Consider the following 26,716-nt stretch of genomic DNA (forward strand, 5'->3'; position numbering starts at 1 on the left):
AACCATTTGCAATAATAGTGTCCCAACAATGATATAAACAAATATCGAAGACAATCATGGAATTACAGGTGTGAGTGAGAGACCCTGTCCATACAGCCTCCTCCCAGAACACACAAATGAATGACTAGCTGCTGGGTCTACAATGGTCAGTGATGCTGGCCATTAGAGATTGCCAACGAGCATCTTCATCTTGGTGTTTACTAATGGGAGTCACAGAGAAATGCCTACGGCTCTTTCAAATCAATTAGACTGTAATCCAACTACACAAGTACAAGTATGTGTGTCTGCCTTCCGTACATTACACAAGTACACATGTGTGTGCCTGCCTTCCGTACACTACACAAGTACACATGTGTGTGCCTGCCTTCCGTACATTACACAAGTACACACGTGTGTGCCTGCCTTCCGTACATTACACAAGTACACACGTGTGTGCCTGCCTTCCGTACATTCTACTTTTGGTGCTAAGAACTGTGCTAAGCACTGCATGCTACACCACTGAGCTACAACCTTAACCTTTAGGTATATTATTACTGGAAAGTGAAAGCAACTATTTCTTCTTATAATATTTATTATTTGACTGACTGAATGTCATTAAAAGATAATTATTCAAATATTCCTAATACAGGCTGCTTATTTCTAACCCTCCCTTTTCCTCACGTTTAATCTGCCTGTTCTTTAGCACACGCTGGTAGTTTTCTATCCCCCTTCTACACCTCTGTATCTGCCTGTTCTTTAGCACACGCTGGTAGTTTTCTATCCCCCTTCTACACCTCTGTATTTGCCTGTTCTTTAGCACACGCTGGTAGTTTTCTATCCCCCCTTCTACACCTCTGTATCTGCCTATTCTTTAGCACACGCTGGTAGTTTTCTATCCCCCCTTCTACACCTCTGTATTTGCCTGTTCTTTAGCACACGCTGGTAGTTTTCTATCCCCCTTCTACACCTCTGTATTTGCCTGTTCTTTAGCACACGCTGGTAGTTTTCTATCCCCCTTCTACACCTCTGTATCTGCCTGTTCTTTAGCACACGCTGGTAGTTTTCTATCCTCCCTTCTACACCTCTGTATTTGCCTGTTCTTTAGCACACGCTGGTAGTTTTCTATCCCCCTTCTACACCTCTGTATTTGCCTGTTCTTTAGCACACGCTGGTAGTTTTCTATCCCCCTTCTACACCTCTGTATTTGCCTGTTCTTTAGCACACGCTGGTAGTTTTCTATCCCCCTTCTACACCTCTGTATTTGCCTGTTCTTTAGCACACGCTGGTAGTTTTCTATCCCCCTTCTACACCTCTGTATTTGCCTGTTCTTTAGCACACGCTGGTAGTTTTCTATCCCCCTTCTACACCTCTGTATCTGCCTGTTCTTTAGCACACGCTGGTAGTTTTCTATCCTCCCTTCTACACCTCTGTATTTGCCTGTTCTTTAGCACACGCTGGTAGTTTTCTATCCCCCTTCTACACCTCTGTATTTGCCTGTTCTTTAGCACACGCTGGTAGTTTTCTATCCCCCTTCTACACCTCTGTATTTGCCTGTTCTTTAGCACACGCTGGTAGTTTTCTATCCCCCCTTCTACACCTCTGCATGCTTCTTTGGTTGAAAGCTTAAACTGGAGTCTGTGCTAAGCAGAGAGCGGCTAACCCTGTTCATAAGGGGAGTTAGTCACAGATTAGCCTGCAGGGTGCTGGTCAACCAACTTCGTACCCTTCACATACACTATATATCATGCAGATCTATTTCTGCAGTGATCTCATGAACCCAGTGCTTAATATCTGGGATTAGTGGTTTGTTCCCCTCTTCAGTGTACTTGTAATCCCTCTTACTTCAACAGTAATCCTCAAAAGCTTTTGCCCAGAGCAGATGAAACCTGCTTTATGAAAAGCAAAATGAAATCCACTTTTTTTTTTAGACATAAGGAGGCAGACAGTATTGTTTTAGATCATCTGAATTAAGTGTACACATGCAAAGATAGAGATCCTGCACGGACGACTCAAAAATTTGAATAGTAGTTCCTAAGTGGAGGCAGAAACTGTAGACCAAGTAGCATATATGATAAGCTAGAACTTTTAATTTCCTTACTCTAAATTACTGGGTTATCTAGATTTTCCTCTGTGTGTGTGTGTTGTGTGTGTGTGTGTTCATGCATGTGTGCATGCATGTGTGTGTTTATGTGTGTGTGTGTATGTGTGTGTTCATGCATGTGTGCATACATGTGTGTTCATGCATGTGTGCATGCATGTGTGTGTGTGTGTATGTGTGTGTGTGTTCATACATGTGTGCATACATGTGTGTGTTCATGCATGTGTGCATGCATGGGTGTACGTTCCTTCATGTATGTGTATACATACATGCATGAGGCCACAGATCTCTACCTTATTTCTTAAGGCAGGATCCCACACTAAACATAAGCTAATGCACTCAGCTAGGCTGGATGACTGGCTGGCAAGTGAGCTCCTGAACCCTGCCCCACATTCCCAGTGCTGGGGTTACAGACGCAGGTCTATGCCTGGGGTGCTGGGATTTGAACTCGAGTCCTCACAGCAGGCACTGGACTGGAGAATCACCTGCCCAGCCCCAATCAGTTTTTTTTTTTTTTAAAGACATAGAAACGACTCTGCGTGACACTGTAATGGTGGGCAGTTGTCACATGAATTTGCCCAAATCACAGAAGTGACTTGCAAGTCATGAACTCTGGGAGATAATGTGTTGGCTGCAACAACTGTACTCTTCTTCATAAAGGTACTGGTGATCAGGGAGGCTGTGGGTGTTTATGCAAATAGGGAGACACGGGAAACCTCAATCTTTGGCTCAGATTTGCTGTAAGTCTGAAACTGTTTTCATGGAGTCTCTAAAAACTCCCTTTTAAGGGGACTCACATAAAGTAGAGATCATCATGGGCAGTGTACTGGCTGGTTTTATGTGTCAACTTGACACAGGCTGGAGTTATCACAGAGAAAGGAGCTTCAGTTGAGGAAATGCCTCCATGAGATCCAACTGTAAGGCATTTTCTCAATTAGTGATCAAGCGGGGAGGGCCCCTTGTGGGTGGGACCATCTCTGGGCTGGTAGTCTTGGGTTCTATAAGAGAGCAGGCTGAGCAAGCCAGGAGAAGCAAGCCAGTAAAGAATATCCCTCCATGGCCTCTGCATCAGCTCCTGCTTCCTGACCTGCTTGAGTTCCAGTCCTGACTTCCTTGGTGATGAACAGCAGTATGGACGTTGAAGCTGAATAAACCCTTTCCTCCCCAACTGCTTCTTGGTCATGATGTTTGTGCAGGAATAGAAACCCTGACTAAGACAGGCAGTAAGCTAGAAAGCTTGCTCTAAGTGGAGACAGAACTTCACTCATTTTTTTTTAAACCTCCATCCTACTCAAATATCCGTACAGGTCGCCAGTGCACAGCCAGCCACCACCATGGGCTTAAACTTGCATCCATCTGGTACCAACTGAGAGTGGGGCTAACAGAAAAATCAGTTCCTCACATGGCTGTTTCTGGAGCAGACAGGCTTCCTAAAACTTCATGTCCTAGCTAAGGACTTAACACGGTAACTACATGTCCAGCCCACCCCCAAATAACTCCTTCATAAGAAGGTGCAGACCGATGGAGCCACGTGAGTTTTCAACAGCCTTTGGAAAGTTCTAAGAATTGCTGTTAAGGCAGCCTTAATTTCCCTTATTTGCACATTTCTCTGAAGTTCTGGAAAGGTGAATAACAGTGGTCCTGAAGGTGCTATGTGACATCAGTTCCCTTCACTGCTGCAGCCATGGGAAAGTGTGGTGACCAGCCAGCACGTACATGGCACTCCATCCCCCACGACCCACTGGGACTTCCTTCCAGCAAGCTTCCTTTCCTCAGTTATAAGGTGGGCTTTCTGTTTCACTGCTCTGAATTCTTTTTTATCTTTATAAGCTATGTTTAAAGAGTCACAACTACAAACCTAAAACTAGCATTACCAAAAAAAAAAAAAAAGTGTGTGTGTGTGTGTGTGTGTGTGTGTGTGTTTTGGGGGGCAGTGCCTTTGGTGCCTTTGACAACATGGCTACACGCACATGCAACAGAGGCCGGAAGAGGGGGTCGGGTGTTCTCATCTATCACTCTCCCTGGTCCTTCAAAGTAGAGTCTCTCCTAGTATCCATGTCTTTTGATTTCTTTGCTAGGTTGGAAGTCAGCAATCCCCCCTCTCCACCCCACATCAGAAACATCCATAGGATACCTGGCTTGTGGTATCAGTGCTAGGATCTAAAGGCTGAGTCCTCAACTGCACAGCAAGCACTCTTAGCCACTGAGCCACCTCTCCAATCCCTAAAAGCAGGATTTTTAAGACTCAAAGATTGACTCATTTATGGTACCTACTTAACTACCTGTGTATACAACACTCTAATTAGCTATTTACACAGAGTCTTGTTGGATGATTAAGTAGATTCAGAAACTTCACTTACAGCAGTGCTTTCTAACCTACAATAGGCAGGAATAATATTATAATTACAATATTATAGAGTTACTAGCTCTTTCTGAAATCCCAGTTAATCTTTTAGTAGTGTTGTTGTTGCTAATTAAAGGCAGGGCCTGGCTGCATTGCCCAGGCTCATTTTAAATCTCCTACCTGAACTGTTAGAGTACAGCCCACAGCACAGCAGAGCCTCTGTACCATCAAGCACCACTCCTTCCGATACTACGAATTGTAATGATTCAATACTCTGCCCCGTGTTGTCAAAGGATGAGGAGAAAGCACTGTTGGTAACACAGCAGTAATCACTGTGCCAGCAGGGCAGACGCTTCCAGCTCTCTAAATAAAGTGTTAAACATCTTCAATGGACTCTTCCAAAGACCATTTGCTGAGATGTGGTTTTCAAACCTCACAACGTTCACTGAGAAGTCTGTGGCTGGCTGACTCTACCCAAATAAGGATTCAGCTGAAGATTTCGTGCACTGAAATGCTAGTCCTCACCTGACCTTTAAGCACTGCAAATTCAGAATATTTAAAACAAACAAACAAACAAACAAAACTATTTATTTCCTGGGCTTCACCATAGAACAGTAGATGGTCTGAAGACAAATGTGGTCATGAAATGTTACTATTCAGTAAGTTTCCTCTTCAGACCTCTGGGGACAAAGCTGAATTAATCACACCTGACTCCTGAGCTATTCTCTCTACTTTTTATGTAATCATTTTCCTGACATGACAAGCGTCTATAAACCTGTCACCTGAAACAAAAGCTAGGAATAATTCAGCCAGAAAACCATATACAAAAACATTTATGTTCCAGGTCTAAGATACTACAGAGTCAATACAATTTAAAATAACAGCAATGGCAGAGATACCTTTGGTTTAAAAACCCAAGTGTCAACTGTCACATATTTAGAAAGCCTAAGTGTAGAGTGCTGTATGAAAATAATTGTTTCCCAACTAAAAAGATACAGTGTGGGCTGCCTCCTTTCATGTGCAGGAAAGACTTCATTATCCTATTCTGGCACAGGCCGTTATAAAGTACCTTGAATAAGAAAAAATTTAATGACTCCTAAACCTTTAACCCAGGTATGAGCAAAGTGTGAGGCTAGAAACTCCTTATCTTCATTGCTAACAATTTTTAGCCTTTTTAGTCACAGAACATTTTCAACAGTTCACTAGAACACAGACCTCCTGGAGGTGACTGCCGCCCCCAGGCCGCTGGGCTTCAACTACAGACAGGCATTGGGCAATACTCTTAGGTTAAGCGGTTCTGTGGCAAGCAGGGAGGCTGCAGTGGCCTGTGCACTGTGAAACGCTGTTACACACGGCACAGATGTCCACAGGAGAAGACCAGATACATTTATGGAGATGGAGCAAAGAAAACAGAAATGCAGCAGGAGACAGAAACAAAGCCCAGCAGAGCACCAAAGTTGTAAGGACCCTGGCTCACCTGGGGATTTGGCTGTAGAATAGGCACTGGAGTGGCCAGCCCTCTTTACTGTACACACGCATATGCACAGGGCAGGAGGAGACAGTAAGGAGAGCGGTTATTCAGCAGGTCTACAAGACAGTAACACAGCCTGCCCTAGAGGAGGGGTGGGCACTGCCGCCGGAGCAGCAGAGAGAATGTCTGTCCAAGTCTGATGTGAGAGATGGTTTATCTGGGACCACTCTCAGGTGCCTCACGTGTCAAACCCTACCTCTGTTCCAAACAAAGGAAAGTTTAGTTCACTCTGAGGGACAGCAGCCTGGGCAGGGGTAAGAACGCTGAATGCAAAAACAAAACTCTCTTTCTCTCTAGAATCATTTCTTTAACAATAGATTCAATAAGCAAAATTATGTGCAATGACTGTAAATTCAGCTTATTGAGATATAGTTTGGGTGTTTTGAATGTTACAAATATCAAAGCAGTGTAAGTATGTAAGATTTGGGTCTGAAGAGCATAGAACTTAAGTAATCCTTTGTGAGAATCATCATCACTATGTGGCTGAGGAAGGAAAAGACTGGAATCTCTAAAGCAAATATACTTCTGTGTGGAGCGGTACGTGCTGCACCAATAGGAAGTAATTTCTAAAAGGTAAATATCCACAAATATGAAGCACAGAATTTAAAAATGCAGCATACAGGGCTCAAAATGTGTAGTACTTTTATGTGCACACCAGTGTAAGACCAGACAGTGAGGTCTGCAAGAAAATGGGCCAGAACCAAGTGCAGGGCTTCCCTGAGAGACCTCTGGGTCTATCACTGTCCTGAAATGTGGCTGCACACAAGCTGGCCAAGGCTGTTACATCTATAACCCTGTGAGAAAACTAAGGAGAAACACTCCCTCTAAGACCGTCCACGGAGTCTCTCTCATTACCTGAAGCTGGTGACTTGCTGCGGCGGGAGAACCCTGGGCTTCTGGATCCAGAATACTTCGCAGCTGAGGCTCGAGAGTAGGACGATTTCAGGACACGGCATTCTGTAAAGAACAAAAGTGCATTTGTAAGTCCAGCAGATCTTAGCGGTGATCAAACATACCACACGTGACTATAGCTAGCTGCTTGTAACTAGTGTACGTGTACGCCAAGAAGCAAGTGGTCTTCCTCAGTCACTCTCCACCTACCTGAGATGAACTCTCTCCTAACTGAACTCAGCCACCCGGCTCTGCGAGGCTGCTGGGCCAGTGAGCTCCAGGACTCCTCTAGTGTGGGCCTCCCAGTACCGGCCTTACAGATACATGAACCACCATGCCCGGCATTTTGTGGGAGTGTTGAAGATTTGAACTAGGGCCCTCACACTTACACACTGAGCACCTTACCAAGGCATCCCCCAGCCCTGTTGCTATTACCCGACAATCTCTTTCCCATCCCACCTTTTATTTTTTTCAGTGCTATAAATTGAACCCGGGACTTGGTGTGCTGCCAGCCCCCGAGCTTCACAAATTCAATGTAAGCAGCAACCGTCCTGAAAGAACATATGAGGTTTACATCTTCGGTTAGATCTCACATCTGTGACTCGTCACTGTTTGGACCGAGTTCTTACTGGGTACAGAACTCCACTGTCCTAAGCAAATGCACGGTATCATTCAGATAAGCCACAGCTTTTTTTCACAGGCAGCACAGATTGTAATTTTATTGCCCTCTTCAAGTCCCTGCCTCTCTTACATCAAAAGGACATGAAACTGACTTATGATCTATTTGCTGTCTAGCTACCCATCTCTCCAAAGCATGGAAAAGCAAAATGGAGAATAGAACCTTTAAATAATAATATTGACCTTTCCATAAGCCGCCGAATAAAACAGCATTTGGAGAAGCAGAACAAATTACAGCTGCAATCACCACTTCACATTTGAGTAATTAAGATCACAGGATTTGCAGTCAGGCGGGCTGGGATGAGTCATAGTCTCCACACTTGCTAACTAGAAGAAGACCCTCCTTATATTCCAGCCTCCACATTTCTGCCTAACATATTAGCGTAAGAATAAAGTGTGCTTCACGGGCTTGTAGTAAGGGATAAATTAGATAACATATTGTCTATCATCTACTTCAAAATACTTCGATTTATGCAAAAAGATTAAAAAGGGAGTTAATTTTAATCTAAATCGCCGGGGTGGTAAATTAACATGTGAAGTATTCTAATGAGGGGGGGGGGACACACCAGGGGAGCCTAGTTAACATCTGAAAGGCTCTAATCAGACCTTATATAAACGGGGCAGCTCCACTTTCAGCTAACACATTAGTATTATGGATTGTGTTCCATTGTCTCGAAAGCTCGGAGTGTAGACTGTTAAACATTTTAGAGACAATGTCCCTCTAATGAGCAGGATATAACAAAACAAACCCCAATATGCGGGAACTTCAGAAACCCACCCGCGTTTAGGAATCAGGAGAGATTTGACCAAGATTAATTTAGCACAGTGGTTCTCAATTTGTGGGTCACAACCGTTTTGAGGGCAAATGACCTTTTTTTTTTTTCCCACAGAGGTCGTTTAAGACCAGGGCGGGGGTAGGGGGTAATCACAGGTATTTACACTACAATTCATAACAGTAGCAAAATTACAGTTAAAAAGTAGCAATGAAGATAGGAAGGTTGAGAACGGCTGGGTTAGCAGAATTCTATGCATGTTGAATGTTTAAGACAAGGTTTCATTATGTAGCCTTAGCTGGCCTGGAACTGACTATGTAAACCATGCTGGCCTTAACTCAGAAATCTGCCTGCCTCTATCTCACACATGCTGAAATTAAAATCATCCGCCACCACACCAGATTCTCTTTCACTCCTTCCTCTTTCTTTTTCCTTCTCTTTATTGTTTTGGTGGGCTTTCAAACGTACGTCATGCTTCCTTTGATTTTTGTTGTTGTTTTAATGCATGATCTTTAATGTGTGACATTCAAAGCTGGAGCTCTTAAGACAAAACAATTACACACCTTATGTTAAAAAAAAAAACAATTTGCGTTCTCATGAGTGTATCTGTGATAGAATCCAAAACGAGATCTGCTCTCACCATACAACTTCACCGTGTAAAGATGGTGCTACAAAGCTGACAACAGCAAAAACAGCAAGACACACAGGGACCCCAGGCTATGTGACACATTAATTCAGTTAATCTTTGAAAAGTTTTATAAGATATCCTTATCACTCCCATTTTGAAGAAGATTAAATAAATACATATTGGAGATGGGGTAAAAACTAACAGGACGCATTTTTTAAAATCTATTAGAGGCCTTCTTCATCAGCCACTACAAAGAGCCAGATAATCCAACTCGCTCAGATAAAGCAACGGCAGCCCTGCCTATACACAGAGTGAGCACTTACCAATGTCTCGTTATTGCTACCATCAGCACCACCATGGTGACTACAGTGACTAAGTCACTGCCATCTTCACTGATTAGAGCTTTGTTGATTGTGAAGTGTTAGAAAGATGCAGAGACAGGGCCAGATCCTCTCGGGCTACCTTAGCCCCCTAATAACCATTTACTGCCTACCCGTGTGTGACTGTTCGGCAAATCTTTTTAAAATATGATGAACAGAACCCTAGTTTCAGCAATGCAAGCTAAGAATTCACCAGACAGCACCTGAGGCCTCTAGCATGTTTTCCTGCTTCGCTGACACCTGTCTGCCTGATATCTCTACTAACGTATTTTAAAACTGACTTGGTTTGTGGGTACTTTGTTCAGTTACTCTAGAAACTTCATGAAACTGTTGCCAAGGTAACTGGAGTAACCCGAATCTGTGTTCCTGGGCCACAGCCGTTCATATTTGGCTCCAGAATAAACCCTCTCTTGTTCTCTGTCTGGAGCTCTGCTTTTTACACTGCACTTCTTTAAACACTAAAACCTACAACGCAGAATTCAGTTTCAGTGTCTTGACTTTCAAACTGTCTACTTACTGACAAAATCATTCAGAAACTAAAAGCTAAAATAAAGATGAAAACTACAGCTGATGGGTAAAGGGACGTTTCAGTCGATATTGGTGTTACAGGAACGGGGTAGGTCATCGGCACAGGGGACACAAAAGCCCAGCTTCACAATGAAAGGCTTCCCAGTGGTGTTACAGGGTGACAGAATCACTCCAGCAGAGTGGCACAAAACAGAGAGCTTTTAGGTAATTAGCAGAGGTGAAAACTGAAATGAACAAGTACAAAGGGCTGAGAGCCAGCACGTGCTTGGGAGACACACAGGAAAACAAAAAATAAAATTACACGGAACAGTGTAATAATACAGGTAGCCCAAGACAATTATCAATTTTTCAGATGATTTGTCTATTTGTTTGTGCTTTTCTCAAGACAGGGTTCCTCTGTGTAGCCCTGGCTGTCCTGGAACTCACTCTGTAGACCAGGCTGGCCTCGAACTGAGAAATATGCCTGCCTCTGCCTCCCGAGTGCTGGGATTAAAGGCGTGCACCACCACTGGATTTATCATATCTTTAAATTATGTGTATCTGTGAGGGGCTTGGGGGGGGGGGGGATGTGCATCTGAGTGCAGTGCCCATAGAGGCCAGAAGGGGGCATCCTACCCACTAAAACTGCAATTCCAAACAGTTGTGAGTCCCTCAATGAAGATCCTAGGAATCGCACTGGGCCCTCAGTAAAAGCAGAATGGGCTCTTAACTAACTGCTGAGCCACTTCTTGAGACCAGGCATTCTCTGAGTGATATACTTCTATCACCCATCTCAAGCTGTAAAAGACATCTTGCTCATTTATAAAAGAGTGAGATCATAGCTCTAATCCCTCTTTCCTTTGTAAAATATACCTACTTGAATTTCACTCACTTAAAAACTAGGTTGAAACCAAAAAAAAAAAAAAAAAAAAGCTGGGCGTGGCTTTAATCCCAGCACTCGGGAGGCAGAGGCAGGCGGATTTCTAAGTTCGAGGCCAGCCTGATCTACAAAGTGAGCTCCAGGACAGCCAGGGCTATACAGAGAAACCCTGTCTTGAAAAAACAAAAACAAAAACAAAAACAAAAACAAAAACAAACAAAAAAAAAAAACTAGGTTGATTTTTCTATCAGCTAAAACAGTCATTTCTACTAGAGTAGGTATACAGAATTAAGACAATAGGATAGAGCCATTTCCCTAAAACCAGTATCATTTGGAATCATTGAAATAATGGTTAAGAACTCCATTAATAGGTAAAAATAAAGAAATGGGAATTTTCATCCCATCCACGAGATGGTCATTTATATATATATATATAAACAATGTATGTTTTTTAAAGCATGTTTTAAAACAAAACAATGACATAAAAAAACTCAGATAATTACTATGGACAGTTTATTAATTATCCTTCAACATGTTTTCAGTATGTTGCCAAGGCTGGCTAAACTCCTGGAGTCAAATGATCCTTCTGCCTCAGAGCTTTCGCCAGTACACCTGGGCTAACACGTCTGAGTTCCTAAATTGGGAGCTTTCATTTCAGGAGCTACAAAGATGGTCAATGAATTGTCTCACCGCTATGATCCAGGACAAAGTCATCTTGGGCATAACGATATTTTTCAGGTCCACATGCAATAAAAACATCATCGTCTCCAAAAAAGTCTTGCAGACAAGTAACCTGGAAAAAAAAAATCCAAGAAATTAGAAACATTAGAGCGCAATAAAAATCAGCAAAATTAAACGCATGTTCAAGCTTTACCCACAGCACTGTAGAGGGACAGAGGCCTGTCCACTGAGGTACGCACCACCTTTATCAAGGCTGGGGAAGACTGGCCGTGACACTGGCCAATGACACTAAGACTACAAGGCTCAACTCTCCTCTGTTGTCTAAATTACATCTTCAGTTTTTTAAAAAGTTCCCCACTCCATATTAATGTGTTTCAGATCCCAGAAAGCCTGGTCCACAGCAGCAAAACGTCCACCTTCGGCCTACTGGTGACAACAGAGCCATTTCCAGCACTTCCATATGGACAAGCTGTGTTTCAATGTGTTTTACAAGGAGCTACATAAAATTTTCTCTTATGAAAATGGCTTTATTTCCAAAATAATAATGTGTTCATTTTTTTAAAAACATGCTCAGCTACTTGGAAGTTCTCCGCAATCTCAGTAAGATTGTCTATCTCTACAGTCACAACTCGGCTCTATACTGAAATAAATAAGTCTGCACAAAAACTACCGTGAACTAGATATACCGAACGGCTTGGGTTACAGTCATGCAAAGGATATGTTTCTCTGCAGCCAGCTGGTGCAGTAGGCATGGATTCTGTCCACATCTTCCAATTATCAAGCAAGACCCAGCTTCTGTAGTTAGCTTACACCTCATCAGATCAGTGTTTTAAAAGTACCAATCACCTTTCATCTGCTAACCCTGCCTCTGCTCACCACCTCAGGTGGTGACATCATTATCCTCTCTTTGGATTGTGTGAATTATGTCTTTCTCCACACAACACTCCTGGGGATCCTGTCGCCATGCTCGGTTCTGCTCCCACAGCAGGTCCTTCCCACTACTCACACGGCTGACAAGTATGTCAACCTCCACGAGGTTCACACGCACCTGGTGTCCGCTGCTGTCCTGATGCTGGCTATCTGACCTCCAATCTCCCCACATCCCCTAGTCACTGTTATCACACCACCAGGACGACCACACCACCCTCATTACAAACGAGTGTCACTTCACCCCTCCCTTCAACCTTGTCTCTGTGACAAGTCCCCTGTTCACTTCTCAACCATGACACTGTGTTCCCACCCGCATAGCAGCTGTGGTTTGTTTTGGTTTTCCTTTATTAAGGCGTGAGTCATAAAGTGTTCTAGTTGGGTTTCTATTGTTCTAAGAAAGCAGCTCCAGGAGAGCAGGGCCTGCTTCATCTTACAGATGAGGCCCACCATGAAGGGAAGGCAGGGCAGACGCTGAAGTGAAACCACAGAGGAGTGCTGCTGACTGGATTGCTCAACCTGCCTTTTTATACAACCCAGAACTGCCTTAGGCCCTACCACACCAATCAATCAGCAGAATGTCCCACATGTTTGCCTATAGGCCAGTCTTCTGAGGCATTTTCTCACACGAGGTCAACTCCTTTCAAATGACTCTAGCTTGTGTCATGTTGACATAAAATAACCAGCGCTATACAATTACCCATTCAAGTACACAATCCAGAAACACCTAATACATTCAGAATTGTCCAGCCATCACCACGATCAGACAAGGAATTCTCAGCCCATTAGCAGTCATTTCCTATGCGCTCTTCTCTTATCATTTGGTACCCACACTCTACCTTATATCTGTGGTTCTATGGAGCCCAGATTTTTTAAATGCTGTTTTATTTTATTTTTTATTTTATATGTATGACTGGCTTGTCTACATACATGTCTGTGCATCACATACATGCTTGGTATCCAGAAGCCAGAAAAAGGTGTCATATCCCCTGGAACTGAAGTTATAGATGGTTACAAGCTGTCATGTGGATGTGGGAATTGAACCTGAGTCTTCTGGAAGAGCAGCCAGGGCTCTTAACTGCAGAGCCAACTCTCCAGCCCTTACCAGATATTTTATATATGCTATATCATACAGTACAAGGCACTCTGTAATGGCCTCTCACTTAGCTTGGTTAAGTTTCATCTAGATTATAACAAATGTTAGGTGCTTTATTGTATTCTAAGGTGGTGTAACACTGGCTTGTACAAGCCACACCCCCTGATGGACATTCATAGCATCTCCACCTCAGGGTCCACTTCATCAGTACAGTTTTTCACATGAGGCCTTTTAGTGTGCGTGCCTGTGTCTTTGTGTGTGCATGTACATGTATGTGTGTCCTATGCACATGTGTACACATCTCCATGCATGTGTGTATATATGTGTGTGTATGTGTCCATGTAAGAGTGTGCATATGTGTGTGCAAGTACATATGTGTGTACATGTGTGTGTCCATGTATGTGTGTTTGTGTGTGTACACATGTTATCTGTTCAAAGGGATCTGGAGGTAAAAAGAAGGGTCACGGTGGACACAGGAAACGAGAGATGAAGAAAAGTCAAGGCTTTTGACTAGTGTAACAGGAATGCTGTTGCTGCCATTAGCTCTGACACTGAAAAGTGCAAACTGAGCTTAGTGGCAGACAGAGTGTTCCAAAATTCAGACCTGGGACATGAACTGTGAAATGACCATCAAACTGTCAAGTAGAGGTGCTGTCCATAAAGCTGGACATATCCTACAAATCTCAAGTGCAGGGGAGAAGCCAAGCCTGCACTGGATTCACCGGTATGAATGGTATTAGCAACTAAGCCCTTGGACATGCACACAAGGAGGAGGTCAACGTGGAGAGTCAGCCACATGCCAGGCTCAGGGAGAAGCTGCAAAACCAGGGAAGAAATTGAGATGTTTACATGTGTTGGAAACCAAGTCAAGAAAGTGTTTCAAGGGGCCTTAGTGTCAGTTCCTCACAGGACAAAGGAGATAGAGCTGACAACTCAGGGAAGGGAGAGAGAGATGACTCCGTGGTTAACAGCGCTGGCTGCTCCTGGGAAGGACAGGCAACATTTTCTGAGTGGAGAAGCAAGGCCAGGTCAAGGGTCAAGTAACTGCTTTTTCCTAAGGTGAGAAAAACAACAGGCACCTATTAGCATATTGTTGCAAAGACCCAGAAGTCACCAAAGTTTGCCTATGGGAAAGAAAAGAAAACTCTTTTTCTTCAGAGCCTTGGCTTTATGAGGTCGAATGAAATCAGTGGGCAGAGAAAATGAGGGGCCCTGGATGAGACCATGGCTTTCACAGTGAAGGTGTGAGGACAGGAGAAAAGGTGCCAGTAGATGGTTTTACTTTATTCTTCTTAGTTTGTTTTACATTTGAGAGCAGGTTTTAAAGAGAAAAGCTTTGGGTTTTCTCAGTCCATGAGGAGATGAGGTAAGTATGAGAGAGAGAAGCCTTAAGCCTGAAATCTGGGCTCCTGGAGGGAGGGACAGAACCTGCCTGCAGGGCAGCACAGAAGGCACGCCAGGGAACAGGAAGCCGTCACAGGAGAAATTATCAATTGTGAAACTGGAATGAGGCTTTTCAGCCTGTGGGGCTTTTAGAAAAATCAAAACCTCTTTTTCCACCTTTTGTGGTAGAATTAGCATTTCAAGGGGTTACATCTACCTAGAAATGTAAGAAAAGAAAATGCTCTGAACACTGAAGATAAAAACAAACTAGACACAGGAACAAAACCTCTCCTGGACCGTTTTTCCTGCTGGACTTCACAAGGCTTCAGACACCGAGAGAGCTGGTGGGAGCTGGACTGGGTATGGAAGACAGGCTTCCTCCTGAGTTACAGGCATACTAGGAGCCACGCTACAGGCCAGGCCAGTGGAGCCTGGGATGGACCAGCAGTTCCTATTAAACCTAAAGGGAGGAAGGCAAGATCAAAATCAACAAGAAAGGATCAGGAACTGCTTTCCCTACCACTGCTTTTAGAGTACAGGTCTCCATTATAGTTTTCACAAAGCAGACGTGGAAAGCTGTGCTAGGGCTTATCATGATTCTGTTTAAGCTATAAATCTGAATGCACAGACATAAAACAGAGGGCAGGGTGATGGCACAGTTGAAGGTGGATAAAAGCCAGTAGTCACAGAAGGAGAAGGGGTTTCACTTTCTTTTTTTTTTTTTTATTTATTTATTTATTTATTTATTTATTTATTATATGTAAGTACACTGTAGCTGTCTTCAGACACTCCAGAAGAGGGAGTCAGATCTTGTTACAGATGGTTGTGAGCCACCATGTGGCCGCTGGGATTTGAACTTCAAACCTTTGGAAGAGCAATCGGGTGCTCCTACCCACTGAGCCATCTCACCAGCCCGGGGTTTCACTTTCTTCAGTACCATCTCAGCACAGCCCATGAAGAATCAGCACAGAGATTGTGCTGGAAACTAGGCACCTGAACAAGCCGATTGCTGACACACCCACCCACCTACCCATTCATGTGTGTGCACATACACACTCACGAAGACAATCTTGGGCAAGATATTTCACTTCTATCAGGTTCATGGGAATAAAGGAGCACAAAGAAGAATTAACATGGTAAAACAGAATAGCTGGGACTGAAGAGATGCTCAATAGCGAAGAGACCTTGTTTGCAAGGGAGAGGATCTGAGTATCCATGTAAATACTAAGTATCCTGTAAAAGTCGGGCATGGCCAAGCATAATCTGTAGACTCTGGTATTCAAGGCAGAGACAAATACCACTCGCTGGCTAGCAAGCCAGTCTAGCCAGAAACACTGAATTTTTGAGTTCAGTGTGGTGGTTTGAATGGATTTCACCCCTAAGGATTTATGTGTTTGGATGGCTGGCCATGAGGAGTGGCACTGTTAGGAAATGTGGCCTTGTTGGAGGAAGTGTGTTCACCGTGCTTTGAGGTGTCCTATGCTCAAGCTCTGCCCAGTGTGAAATCAGAGTTTTTCCCTGGCTACTTGCAAAAGACAGTCTTTCCTTCTGGCTTCCTTTGAAAGACTCACAACGTGAGGACTCCCCCACGTTCTGACTCAGGAGAGGCGACACCCCAAAATCACCCACAAGAGACGGTCTTGCTGCAAATTGCAAGAGGATTTTTATTCAAGAGCGCTCTCGGGCTCACGGTCATACACCACGCAGGGGTAGAGGACTGTGGCGCCCCGAGTAGCTGAGTAAGGGGGTATTTAAAGGAAAAAACCACAACTCAAGGAGGTGGGAAGGGCGTTGTTGGAAAATACCAAAAATACCAGATAAGAGTCACAAGGAAGTACAAAGTCACAGGTGTCACAAGGAATACCTGGTAATTGTTAACTCTCAAGACAGTTTCTAAGAGCCCCTAACAATAGCACATTTGCATTGCAGCTTCCGGTAATGGTCAGGGTGACTTTCTTTGAAGGAATACTCCTTGAACTCAGGAAGTGGGTGGGTGGAGGAATGTCACTATCTGTTTTATGATTAGCATACCTTGGAGCACTGAGTTTACTACTCTTTCACCTTCAGATCAAGATGCTGAACTCTCAGATCCTTCTCCAGCACCATGTCTGTCTGCAGGCTGCCATGCTCCCTGCTATGATGGTAATGGACTGAACCTCTGAAACTGTAAGCCAGCCCTGAATAAATGCTTGGCAACGTAAGATTTGCCATGATCACGGTGCCTCTCCACAGCAATACAACCCTAACTAAGACATTCAGTAAAAGAAACAGAGAGAGAAAGAGAGAGAGAGAGAGAGAGAGAGAGAGAGAGAGAGAGAGAAAGTAATTTTGTACTCTACGTCTCTCATTTTCATATTTAGTCACTCAAGTACTACTTTCATTGTTTACAACTTATTTCACATACTTGAATTCTGAATTTTTTCTTTTAATTTTCATTTTTAAAAAACCCCGAGATTAACACTAAGATATGATACAAGTCACTAATCTGTCTCAGGGCCGGGGGGGGGGGGGGGGGGGGGAGGGGGGGTTGGGGGGGGTTGGGGGGGGGGAATCAGTATTGTGAATAAAAAACCAAGGAGGGTGCACTGTGTCTTGATTTCCTAGTTGCTGTAATTTGGACCCTGAAAGTCTCCCAAAGCCTCACATGGTAAAGGCTTGTAGGACTTTACAGTAGCATTATTAGGGTGCTGTAGAACCATTAAGAGGTACAATGGGCAGGTGGCAGGGGCATGACCTCCAAGAGGACTGTGAGATCCTTTTCTGTTCTCCAACAGTGAAATGAGTGGTTTTGCTATCAAAAGTGTCTGCCATGGTGAGCTCCCTCCCCAACAGGGCCAACCATCTGGGCTGAAATCTGTAAGACAATGAAACTTTTTCTTTTATAAACTGTTTCAGGTATTTTGTTACAGTGATGCAAAGATGGCCAACACCCTGACCCACACCACTCTGAGAATCTCCTGTTTCTTTGCCTGCTCAGAGTTGAGAGGGGCCGCTGAGTAAGCAGGCTAGACACTCGGGCTCCTTTCCAGCCTGAAAGTTCCAAAGTCTAATAACTTACCTTCTAAAAAAATGCTACCAAAACAGTAGGCTTTTTTGACAGGAAATAAAGCAATACTTAAGTTTTTCTGCTTCATGTTTTTCTGTTCAAGTTTCAGTTTCTGTAAGACTCTGGTGAGCCTTATACAGGGGACTCCCTGAGTGAATGACATGGAGCCGGGAATCGATGCAAAAAGCAGGAGGAATTTATTGTTCAGAGTTGTCCTACACATGAAGTTGAGAGAGAATGACCACAGTATTTTTTTTATTATTATTATTATATGTAAGTACACTGTAGCTGTCTTCAGACACTCCAGAAGAGGGCATCAGATCTCATTATGGGTGGTTGTGAGCCACCATGTGGTTGCTGGGATTTGAACTTCGGACCTTCGGAAGAACAGTCGGGTGCTCTTACCCACTGAGCCATCTCACCAGCCCCGACCACAGTATTTATACAGGTTTTAGAGCAGCAGCCATTAGGCACAATGTGCCTGGCAGAACAGAGTGACTTTTAAATTGATTGGTCTTTAGGGAATGAGGTGACAAGGACTTCCCTTGTCTGTAGGTGGTCTTGGAATGTGTCGTCCCCGGTGTCAACCCGTCCCCCGTCCCCCGTCCGTCCCCCCCCGTCCCCCCCCCCCGTCCGTCCCCCCCGTCCCCCGTCCCCCAAGGGTCTGAGGAACCTAACTAAGCCTTTCCTTCCCCCTCCCTTCCAGAGGGGAGGGGTGCCGAGTGCTTCAGGATTTTTCTCTTCCAGGAGGGGAGGGACCTGGTGGAATTTTCCAAAGTTCCTGAGCTGACCTCTTCACTTCCAAGGATCTTTTGGGGCCACCAAGCCCACTGCCCCTTCACTGAGGTAACTGCCTGGCTCCTTGTGGAGCTCACCATAGACTAAGTGCCACACAGTCAGGCTCATTCTCTGGCCCCTCACACAGCACCTGCCAGGTGCTCTACATGTTTCTGTGGAGTGAATCCCGATTGGAGTGTTATGGATCCTACCTCCTCCTCCTAGCTCTCGCATCATCGTCCTGTAATTCCTCTCAACCCATTAGCAATCAGGTTAGCACCAGTTCCTGATGTTTGTCAAAGCCTGTAACTCCATATTTAAAGGGACTCAGCAAAGATCTATTCAACAAATTTTGGTCCTAGACATCTTAAAAAAACAAAACCAATCTAGCCTTCCTAGATTCTGTCTTGTATCACAGAGTCTCTCTGAAGAATTAAACCTTTCATCAATATCTCAGAGTACTTTGAGATTCCTAATTACTCCACCTATGGGCTACAGAGACTGCAATTCACAATTATACCCTATACTTGATTTATCTGGAAGCTTGCAGTTTCCATAGATGAGGGTCTCCTGAGATATCAGAAGTGTACTTTACAGAAATATTCCACATTCCCCGACCTGGGAGGAATGCACAGAAAACATCTTCAGTCTCAGAGAAAGACTAGTTTAAATCTGTGTAATAATAAGGGTGAGCCTTTGCACTGCCAATTGCCTTGCTGGTAGAACAAAGACACTTCATACAAGAAATAATAGGATGGTGGGTACACATTAGGATTTTTATGGGTCTTCTTCCATTTTAACTGAGTATGTGGGTGGGAACGGGGGAGGTAGCTCCTGAAATCAAAAGCTTTCAATATCAGAGTCCTTCTATATGGCTGCTTCCACTGAATACCTTACATTTTTAAAAAGAATTGTACCTTATTTCTAAAAATGACTTGAAAAATCTCAAACAGGAAGCCCAATATATTTATATTGAAACTGAAATCACCATGTGGCCTTTTAATAGAGCTGTACTGACATCAATGTGCAGTCTTCTGTAAACATGCAATGAGTGAATAAAATAATAGAGGAAAACTGCATTTCATTCTGATCCCCCAAGCAACAGTTTATTACATGACTCTTCTGTTTTGTAAATATTTAGAGAAACAGCTTCCACACGTCAAGGAAACTCTAGGTAGGAGAGTTTTGACATAAAGGATAAGCCTCAGTGCCATTTTAATTTACAGTGCTAGCAAAGGGAGCCACTTGCATTAGATTGCCCACCTCGGTGTTTGAGACCCTGAAAACCAGCAGATTACTTCATTGAAACATTATCTTACACACACACACACACACACACACACACACACACACACACACAGAGAGAGACAGACAGACAGACAGATTTGTTTTGTTTAAATCAATTCTACTAGAATAGCTTTTTTTTTTTTTTTTTTTAAAGGTACAGGGAAATGGGGGACGGGGAACTTCCCTAGCTTGTCTGCGACATGAATCCCATCTTCAACACTTTGGGAAAAGGGGGTTGGGTGGAGACAGGAGAACCAAATATGAAATTTGAAATAAATAAAGAGTAAGTCATTTCGTCCTCCAAAATTCAAGAAACACAAAGTCAGTAAGCAGACGCTGGGATTCTCCCCAACTCTTTAGCCCCGACAAGGAATACAATTAGCATACATTGCCTGCTTTGTTCTCAGTGAATGCTGGCTGCGCTTTCCACAACAAGCTACTTAGAATAGCAATGTTTTTCAGTTTCCTGTAAATCCATTCAGCCAAGCACATAGATCCTGCGGTTGCCATAGAAACAGAACCAAAGCTCAAAGGCAGCAGCACTTACAGTAAAAGGCATCTCAATGGCACCTGCAGACAGTCCCTACACCCCTGCGTTTAAATCTTGTCTGTTAAAAAAATAAAATAAAATAAAATAAAAACAACAAAAACTGGATTTCAGCTTTATTTTCCTACTGCTCCCACCAATCACAACTAATCATAGGGTTTTACAACCAAACATTTGATTTCATAAAATGTTTCTTTCCGTCAACAGACAAAAGACCTTAAACTTTTAAAGCTACCAAATGATACTTTCTAGGAGAGACAATGGCCTTATAAAAGAAGAAAATGTCTAAGATAATTTGACTGCTAGTATTAAAGCAGAAAAAGCTGTCCAATGTACTCTAGGGCTTTCTAAGGAACAGAAGCCACAGCAAAATTCCAGATGAAGTCAGACAAGGAAATGGGAAGTCAGCCTACTGAGCCAGCCCTCCTGTGACTCCACCCTCTGTGTCTTGCTGTGACTCTAGGGACTAGGGGACCAAATGTTTCTAAGCAGATGTAACAGCACCTTGCATGAAGACTTTCTAGGGCTCAAGTCATTCCAAATAATAAACAAACAAACAAATAAAAAGAAACTATGTTACGAAAAGGGCAATGGAACCACAGCTCAAGGTGGTAACTGTCTAAAACTGGTCTATTTGCAACAGATGAGGTAAGGGAACATCCATGGGGGAAAAGGACACACTTTACACAAGGAATCTCATTCTCACTAACTTTCTCTTAGCCACCAGGACAATCTTACCAAGGACTCACGTGCCCATTTACCTAAAAGGGGCTTAACATGGCTCAAAAGGTTAAGCAAAATGTTCCAAGTCACAGAGCCAGCTGAGGAGACTTCTCGCTAGACCACATGCTGTTTCCCTAAAGAGAAGTATTAACTGTGATTTACAACCTCCAAGAAAACATAAAAGAGCTTATGAAATAAGTCAGCAGCTTTTATACTTGTCTAAAATCCAAACAACTGGGCCATTTTTCTGTCTTTTATGAAATAAGTGAATGGCAACGATGTAATCTTATACCTAGGAATTTTTTTTTTTAAAGGATCGACTTCTAAGTAATGTTTTAAGGTCATTACAAGTTCAGGCCAACTTCTTATGCTTTAGGGAATAGTGAATATGTTCTGAAATTGATATCTTCAAACAAATTGGCTAACTCTCTTGAAACAAATTATAAACACAAGTTTCAATCATATGGTTTTAAAATAGGACTCCACTTGTTGCCAGACTAAAAATACTAAATGTATCAATATGTGCTAATGAATACTATGATCTCTACATATTTTAAAAACAGGCAGAACCTGCAGGATTTTTCAGGAATTGATTCTCTGCACATAGAAATCACATCAGCTTACACTCTGGTATCAGCATGGCATCACCACACGTGATCACACTCAAGAGAAGTAAGAGCCTTAGAATCGTTAATTAAGATGATATGGAGAAACCTGATCAATTAATCCTTAATTATTCTGGAAAATGAAAGTCCTCAACACTGCCAGCACAAACGTTGTTACTATCCTTAATTGTTCTGTGGCATTTAGGTTCTAAAACACGATGTATCTGAAAGGGGTCAGGTCGTCTTTTACTTTTTTGTTCTCCTCTCTAAATAAAATTGGTGCTCTCCTTTCTTGAGTTATTCTTTGAACTTACATTCTGGCATCAAGAAAAAACTACAGCAGAACCCATCCCAACTTAACCAGCCTGACAGGAGTGAAGATACTCTCGGGTTGTTTTTGTTTTTGTTTTGTTTTGTTTTCAGTCACAGGCAGATTTCCCTTGCTGCAATGGCATGGCCCTCACTCATGCACATGTGGGCAACACTAACTGGGTTATAAACACAAAACTAAATAACAAACAAACCAACCAACCCATAAGGTTGGGAAGGGTACATGTCAACAGGGACAAGGGGAAGGTGGGGGAGGAAAATATGATTAGGTTTCATTCATACAGAATTCCTAACAAAAAAACTTAGCCGGGAGTGGCAGGGCAGAGGCAGAGGCAGGTCCATCCATCTCTGTGAGTTTGAGGCCAGCTTAGTCTGCAAAACAAGTTCCAGGACAGTCAGGGCTTTTATGCAGAGAAATGCTGTCTTGAAAAAAAAAAAAAAAACCAAAAACACAAAGCCAAAAGAATAAAAAAATATGTTTTTTGGTTTGGTTTGGTTTTTCTGCTTTTTGGAGACAGGGTTCTTCCACAAGGCCCTGGCTGTTCTGGAACTCTCTTCTAAAGAGCAGGCTTTAGAAAGAGAATCTTTGACCCTAAAGATTCCAGCTGAAAAGGTCAGCTAAGGAACTATGGGAAGGTCATGAAACACTTGAGCCTCCAGAAAGGAGAGGAGAATTAACATTTCTCACACCACAGGGCAGGAACCAACCTGTGGGTGGGGACTCATTCCTCTGGACAGACTGTTACCCACCTTCAGACAAGGGAAGTCCTTGTCATCTCATTCCCTAAAGACCAATCACTTTAAAGGGTGCACTGCTCTGCCAATCCTATTGTGCCTAGTTGCTGATGGTCTATTCTGCCCCCTGGAAACCATATAAAAACTCGCCGACTGGACTGATCTGATTGGGGTGCTGGTGGTCGCTGCCTCTCCTTCGGGTCTGGGGGTGCTTTTTGCATTGATCCCGGCTCCACGTGGTTCTCTCAGGGGGTCCCCAGTAAGCTAAGGTTCCCAGGAGTCTTACACAGCAACAAACTTCCCTTTTGAGTTGCTCCTCTACCCACATCTGATTTGGTAGAGTGAACATCCTGCACACTTGTTAGGGAGACATTTCAAGCTGCAGAATGTAAGAGGATCTTAAGAGTAAACTGAGGCCAGGCAGTAGTGGCACATGCCTTTAATCCCAGCATTTGGGAGGTAGAGGCAGGCAGATTTCTGAGTTCAAGGCCAGCCTGGTCTACAGAGTGAGTTCTAGGACAGTCAAGGCTACACAGAGAAACCCTGACTCGAAAACCAAAAAAAAAAAAAAAAAAAAAAAAAAAAAAAAAAAAAAAGAGTAAACTGAGGGCTATAGTAAGCTGATTCCATCCTTACAGGGGTCTGTCTGACGACCTCAGATTCCTCCGACCCAGCCCACATTCTAAGAGAGAACTACCAACGACTATTGTCTGTCCTGCAAAGGCACACCATAACACACGCACACTCACATACATACATATATATTCATACACATACAAATATACTAAATTTAAAATAAAAAATGAATGAGGGCTGGTGGCTTTGTGAAGGAAGAAAATAAGCTTTAGCATCCAAAATTTGTATTGCCTAATGACAAACTTCCCTCTGTTTTCTTGTTTTTAGTTATGGTTCAATCAGAAGGACAAGTTAGAGCTGAGTCCAAAGTAAGCAGAAAAATACTGTGCTATAGAAAATATAAGGTTTTGGTTTCTATAGCTACATTTATTTTCACAGGACAAAATGTCAAAATTTTCATTTTCAAACCAGTATAAATCCTATAAGAAAAGCAATGAGAAAAAAAAAATCTCCATGGTATGGTCTTGGTGGATGGAAGGCTCACTCTCAGAAGGAAAGCACACCACCACTCAGATCACTCGTGGCAACACTTTAAAAAATGAAACTGATGTTGCCAGGGCAAATACCACACTTTCTGTTTAGAAGGCACCTGCTCTTGGCATACAGAGAAAGCATGCTACCCTTACATGCACACAACAGACATGTCGTCGTCATTGCAGCGAAATTGGAAGTGAGACAGCCTAACAGTTACATTTCCTAGTTATTAAGAGTCTCTCCAAATGCAAACAGAAACTGTGTTGGTTTGTGTTTTGTTTTGTTTTGTTTTTTACTCACACATTCTAGATTTTCATTTATGTAGAACCTCAAAATGAAGTTAGGAAATGCTTTTGGCTAATGTATATATTAATCTAGGATTTAAAAGTACAATAAATAAAGTCTCACCCCTCAAGGTAAGATTATTTTGTCAGGTCTACTTTGGAACCCCCTTTAATATAAGGAAACACAGGAAAGTAAAAATGTCTTCTTTTAATTTTCCTCAGCCCTCCTCTCCTCCTCCTCCTCCCTACTTCACACATCCTTTCTCCGCCTCCCCAGGACAATGTTATTAAACAGCTGTAAGTGTCCTTCCAAGTTATGTTTGTAGACCTCCTAGTACAAAGAGTGTGTCTAAATTGTTCAGTACTTTAAAACAACAACAACAAAAACCAAAACCCTAAGCTATGTGGTGCTGCATGCATCAGCCAGGAACTTGCAGGCTTAACCCTGTGTTGATCGAAACAACCAGGTTTTAGTTTTTTATGTTTCCTTTTCACATTTAGGTGGTTTCCTAAAGTTTGTTTTTTCAAAAACTACTAATGTACAATCAACTTGATTAATTTTAATTTAAAAGAACCATCCTGTATAGTCTCTTGATCCTTTCAAAGAAACCTGTTTTCTCAGAATATTTACTTTAGTTAATATATTATATTTTAACAACCAAGTTCTAACATGTAAGCAAAGATTTAAGACAAAAAAAAAAAAAAAATCAATCCAGACTTCATCTGCAATTGCCAATTAGGAACCTGTAGCAAACTCATGACATTTAGATCTAGAGATGTAGGCAAAATTGTTATTCCAAAGAGCAAGGTTCCCTGAGAGGAAGGAGCTATTAACAACTCTGGGGAAATCTTAAATAACTGAAACCTAGAACTGTTCTTAAAAGAACTATATCTAATTTGGGGGAGGGGAGGATGTCAAGGACTTAATTCTTTAAAATAGGTCTTTCCAAAAGACCAAGCAAAGGAAGAAAATGCAAAATCCTAAAAGTTTCGGTCTGCATCCTCACACAAGACAGGGCTTGAAGGCACGGCAATCTTGTTTCATGAAGAATGCATACAAGGAGTCCCTCCCTGAAGAATTCTGCATGCTGGGAAACACCGATGAATTGTGTGCATGCAGAATTTCTTATCTTTTTCTTGCATCCAGAGACATGATATTCTTTCAAAGAAACATCTACTTATTTTTTTTTTTTTTTTTTTTTTGCAAGTCTCCAGGGCTGTCAATTAAACTGGTACTGGGACCAGAAAGTAAGGGAAGTTGTCTGCAAGCATTTATCATCAAGTTATATGCCTTGCGGAGGAGCCAGCTGTCTTAAATAACCATCCCCTCCCTGGGGCCACAAGTCTGGGCAAGAATTCTGCTCATGTCAGAAACTCATGTCATAAGATTAGATTTGAATGGGGAAGCAAAGGAAATTCTGTCTCTTTTCTACAGCTGGGATTGATTAGTCCTTCCCAACAAGGAGGCTGTTATTTAGCTTGAAGAGAGGAGCCTCCTTCCTTCTTGGCTATTTTCCAATCAGTCTTGGCACCTGAATGACTCAGAACACCATGCCCCAGCACAGCCCTAATGCTTCTCAGACCCTCTCTAGGAAGACGCTTTGCTGTGTTATTTCTCCATCGCGATGAGGAAAAGTTGCCCTTGAATTCTCATGTGATCAGGCCAGCTGGAATATCAAGGATGGACGCCTGGACAGGTCAGCATGTCTTGGACAGGGTTAGCATGCAACATATGGAGACGGAGTCTGTCTCTCCTGCTATGGCATCTAGACTCAGGGCACGTACCCAATGGGTGAATTACATGTAGGCAGGCAGAAGACACAGCACACAGCGCACATCGGATTAGGCTCAAGGGAAGCAGCTCGCCCTACTAAAATGCAGTTGGCTGTGAAGAGCCCAGTGCTGAAGCAGAAAGCCAACGTGATGAACGAGATCAGAAAAGGGAGGTGTGGCAGCATAGTTCGAAGTATCTGAACACTGGCGGATGCCACATAGAAATCAATGTCATTTGACCAAAGACCTGCATCTACTTTTCATCACAGTCCATCGAAAGCAGTGATTCTCAACCAGTTCCCCACGTTCTGGCGACCCCCAACCATAAAATTATGTCATTTCTACTTCGTAACTGCAATTCTGCTACTGTTATGAATCAGAATATAAACATCTGATATGCAGGATATCTGATGACTCACACGTTGAGAATCGCTGATCTAAAGCAACTTAAAACAGTCTGTCCTAAAAGAAACTCAAGTGTCAGGAATCCTATAGGCAAGGGAGAAAATGCCAAGAGACTACAGAAAGATCAGCTATTCACAGGGAGGGAAAGACTTCTTCAGTGAGAAGATACAACCATGTCCACCTCCCCTAAAGTATGAAGATGTCGAAATGAGGCTGCAGAAACCATTGCCATCTTGAGTGTAGCCAATTACTTAAAAACACACACAATACAACTACACAAAATCCTTATATGCTTAAATTTTAAGTGTGAAGATGAAA

General features: G+C 42.9%; 1 protein-coding gene and 1 long non-coding RNA gene across 41 annotated transcripts in view; both read right to left on the reverse strand.

The window, feature by feature from the left end:
- Positions 1-26,716, reverse strand: part of Dclk2 (doublecortin-like kinase 2) — a 134,803-nt gene that overhangs the window by 38,776 nt on the left and 69,311 nt on the right. For 26 of the 40 annotated variants that reach the window (XR_003954382.1, XR_003954381.1, XR_001783745.2 and 23 more), the window contains exons 3-5: positions 11,380-11,482; positions 6,808-6,909; positions 5,899-5,946 (exon numbers count right to left, since the gene is read on the reverse strand). Coding sequence is in view for 29 of the 40 variants with exons in the window: in NM_001195496.1 (NP_001182425.1) it covers positions 5,899-5,946; positions 6,808-6,909; positions 11,380-11,482 (253 nt within the window). In the remaining 11 variants the exon portion in view is untranslated. The remainder of the gene's footprint in view (positions 1-5,898; positions 5,947-6,807; positions 6,910-11,379; positions 11,483-26,716) is intronic. The other 14 variants (XR_003954386.1, XR_003954385.1, XR_003954383.1 and 11 more) reach the window with 1 other exon arrangement.
- Positions 729-5,893, reverse strand: Gm46810. The gene is made up of 2 exons (XR_001783870.2): positions 1,577-5,893; positions 729-831 (listed from the first exon to the last, which is right to left on the reverse strand). It is a non-coding gene; the product is annotated as a predicted gene, 46810 (long non-coding RNA).

This window comes from Mus musculus, chromosome 3 (genome assembly GCF_000001635.26).
Source record: "Mus musculus strain C57BL/6J chromosome 3, GRCm38.p6 C57BL/6J".
Classification (NCBI taxonomy): domain Eukaryota; kingdom Metazoa; phylum Chordata; class Mammalia; order Rodentia; family Muridae; genus Mus; species Mus musculus.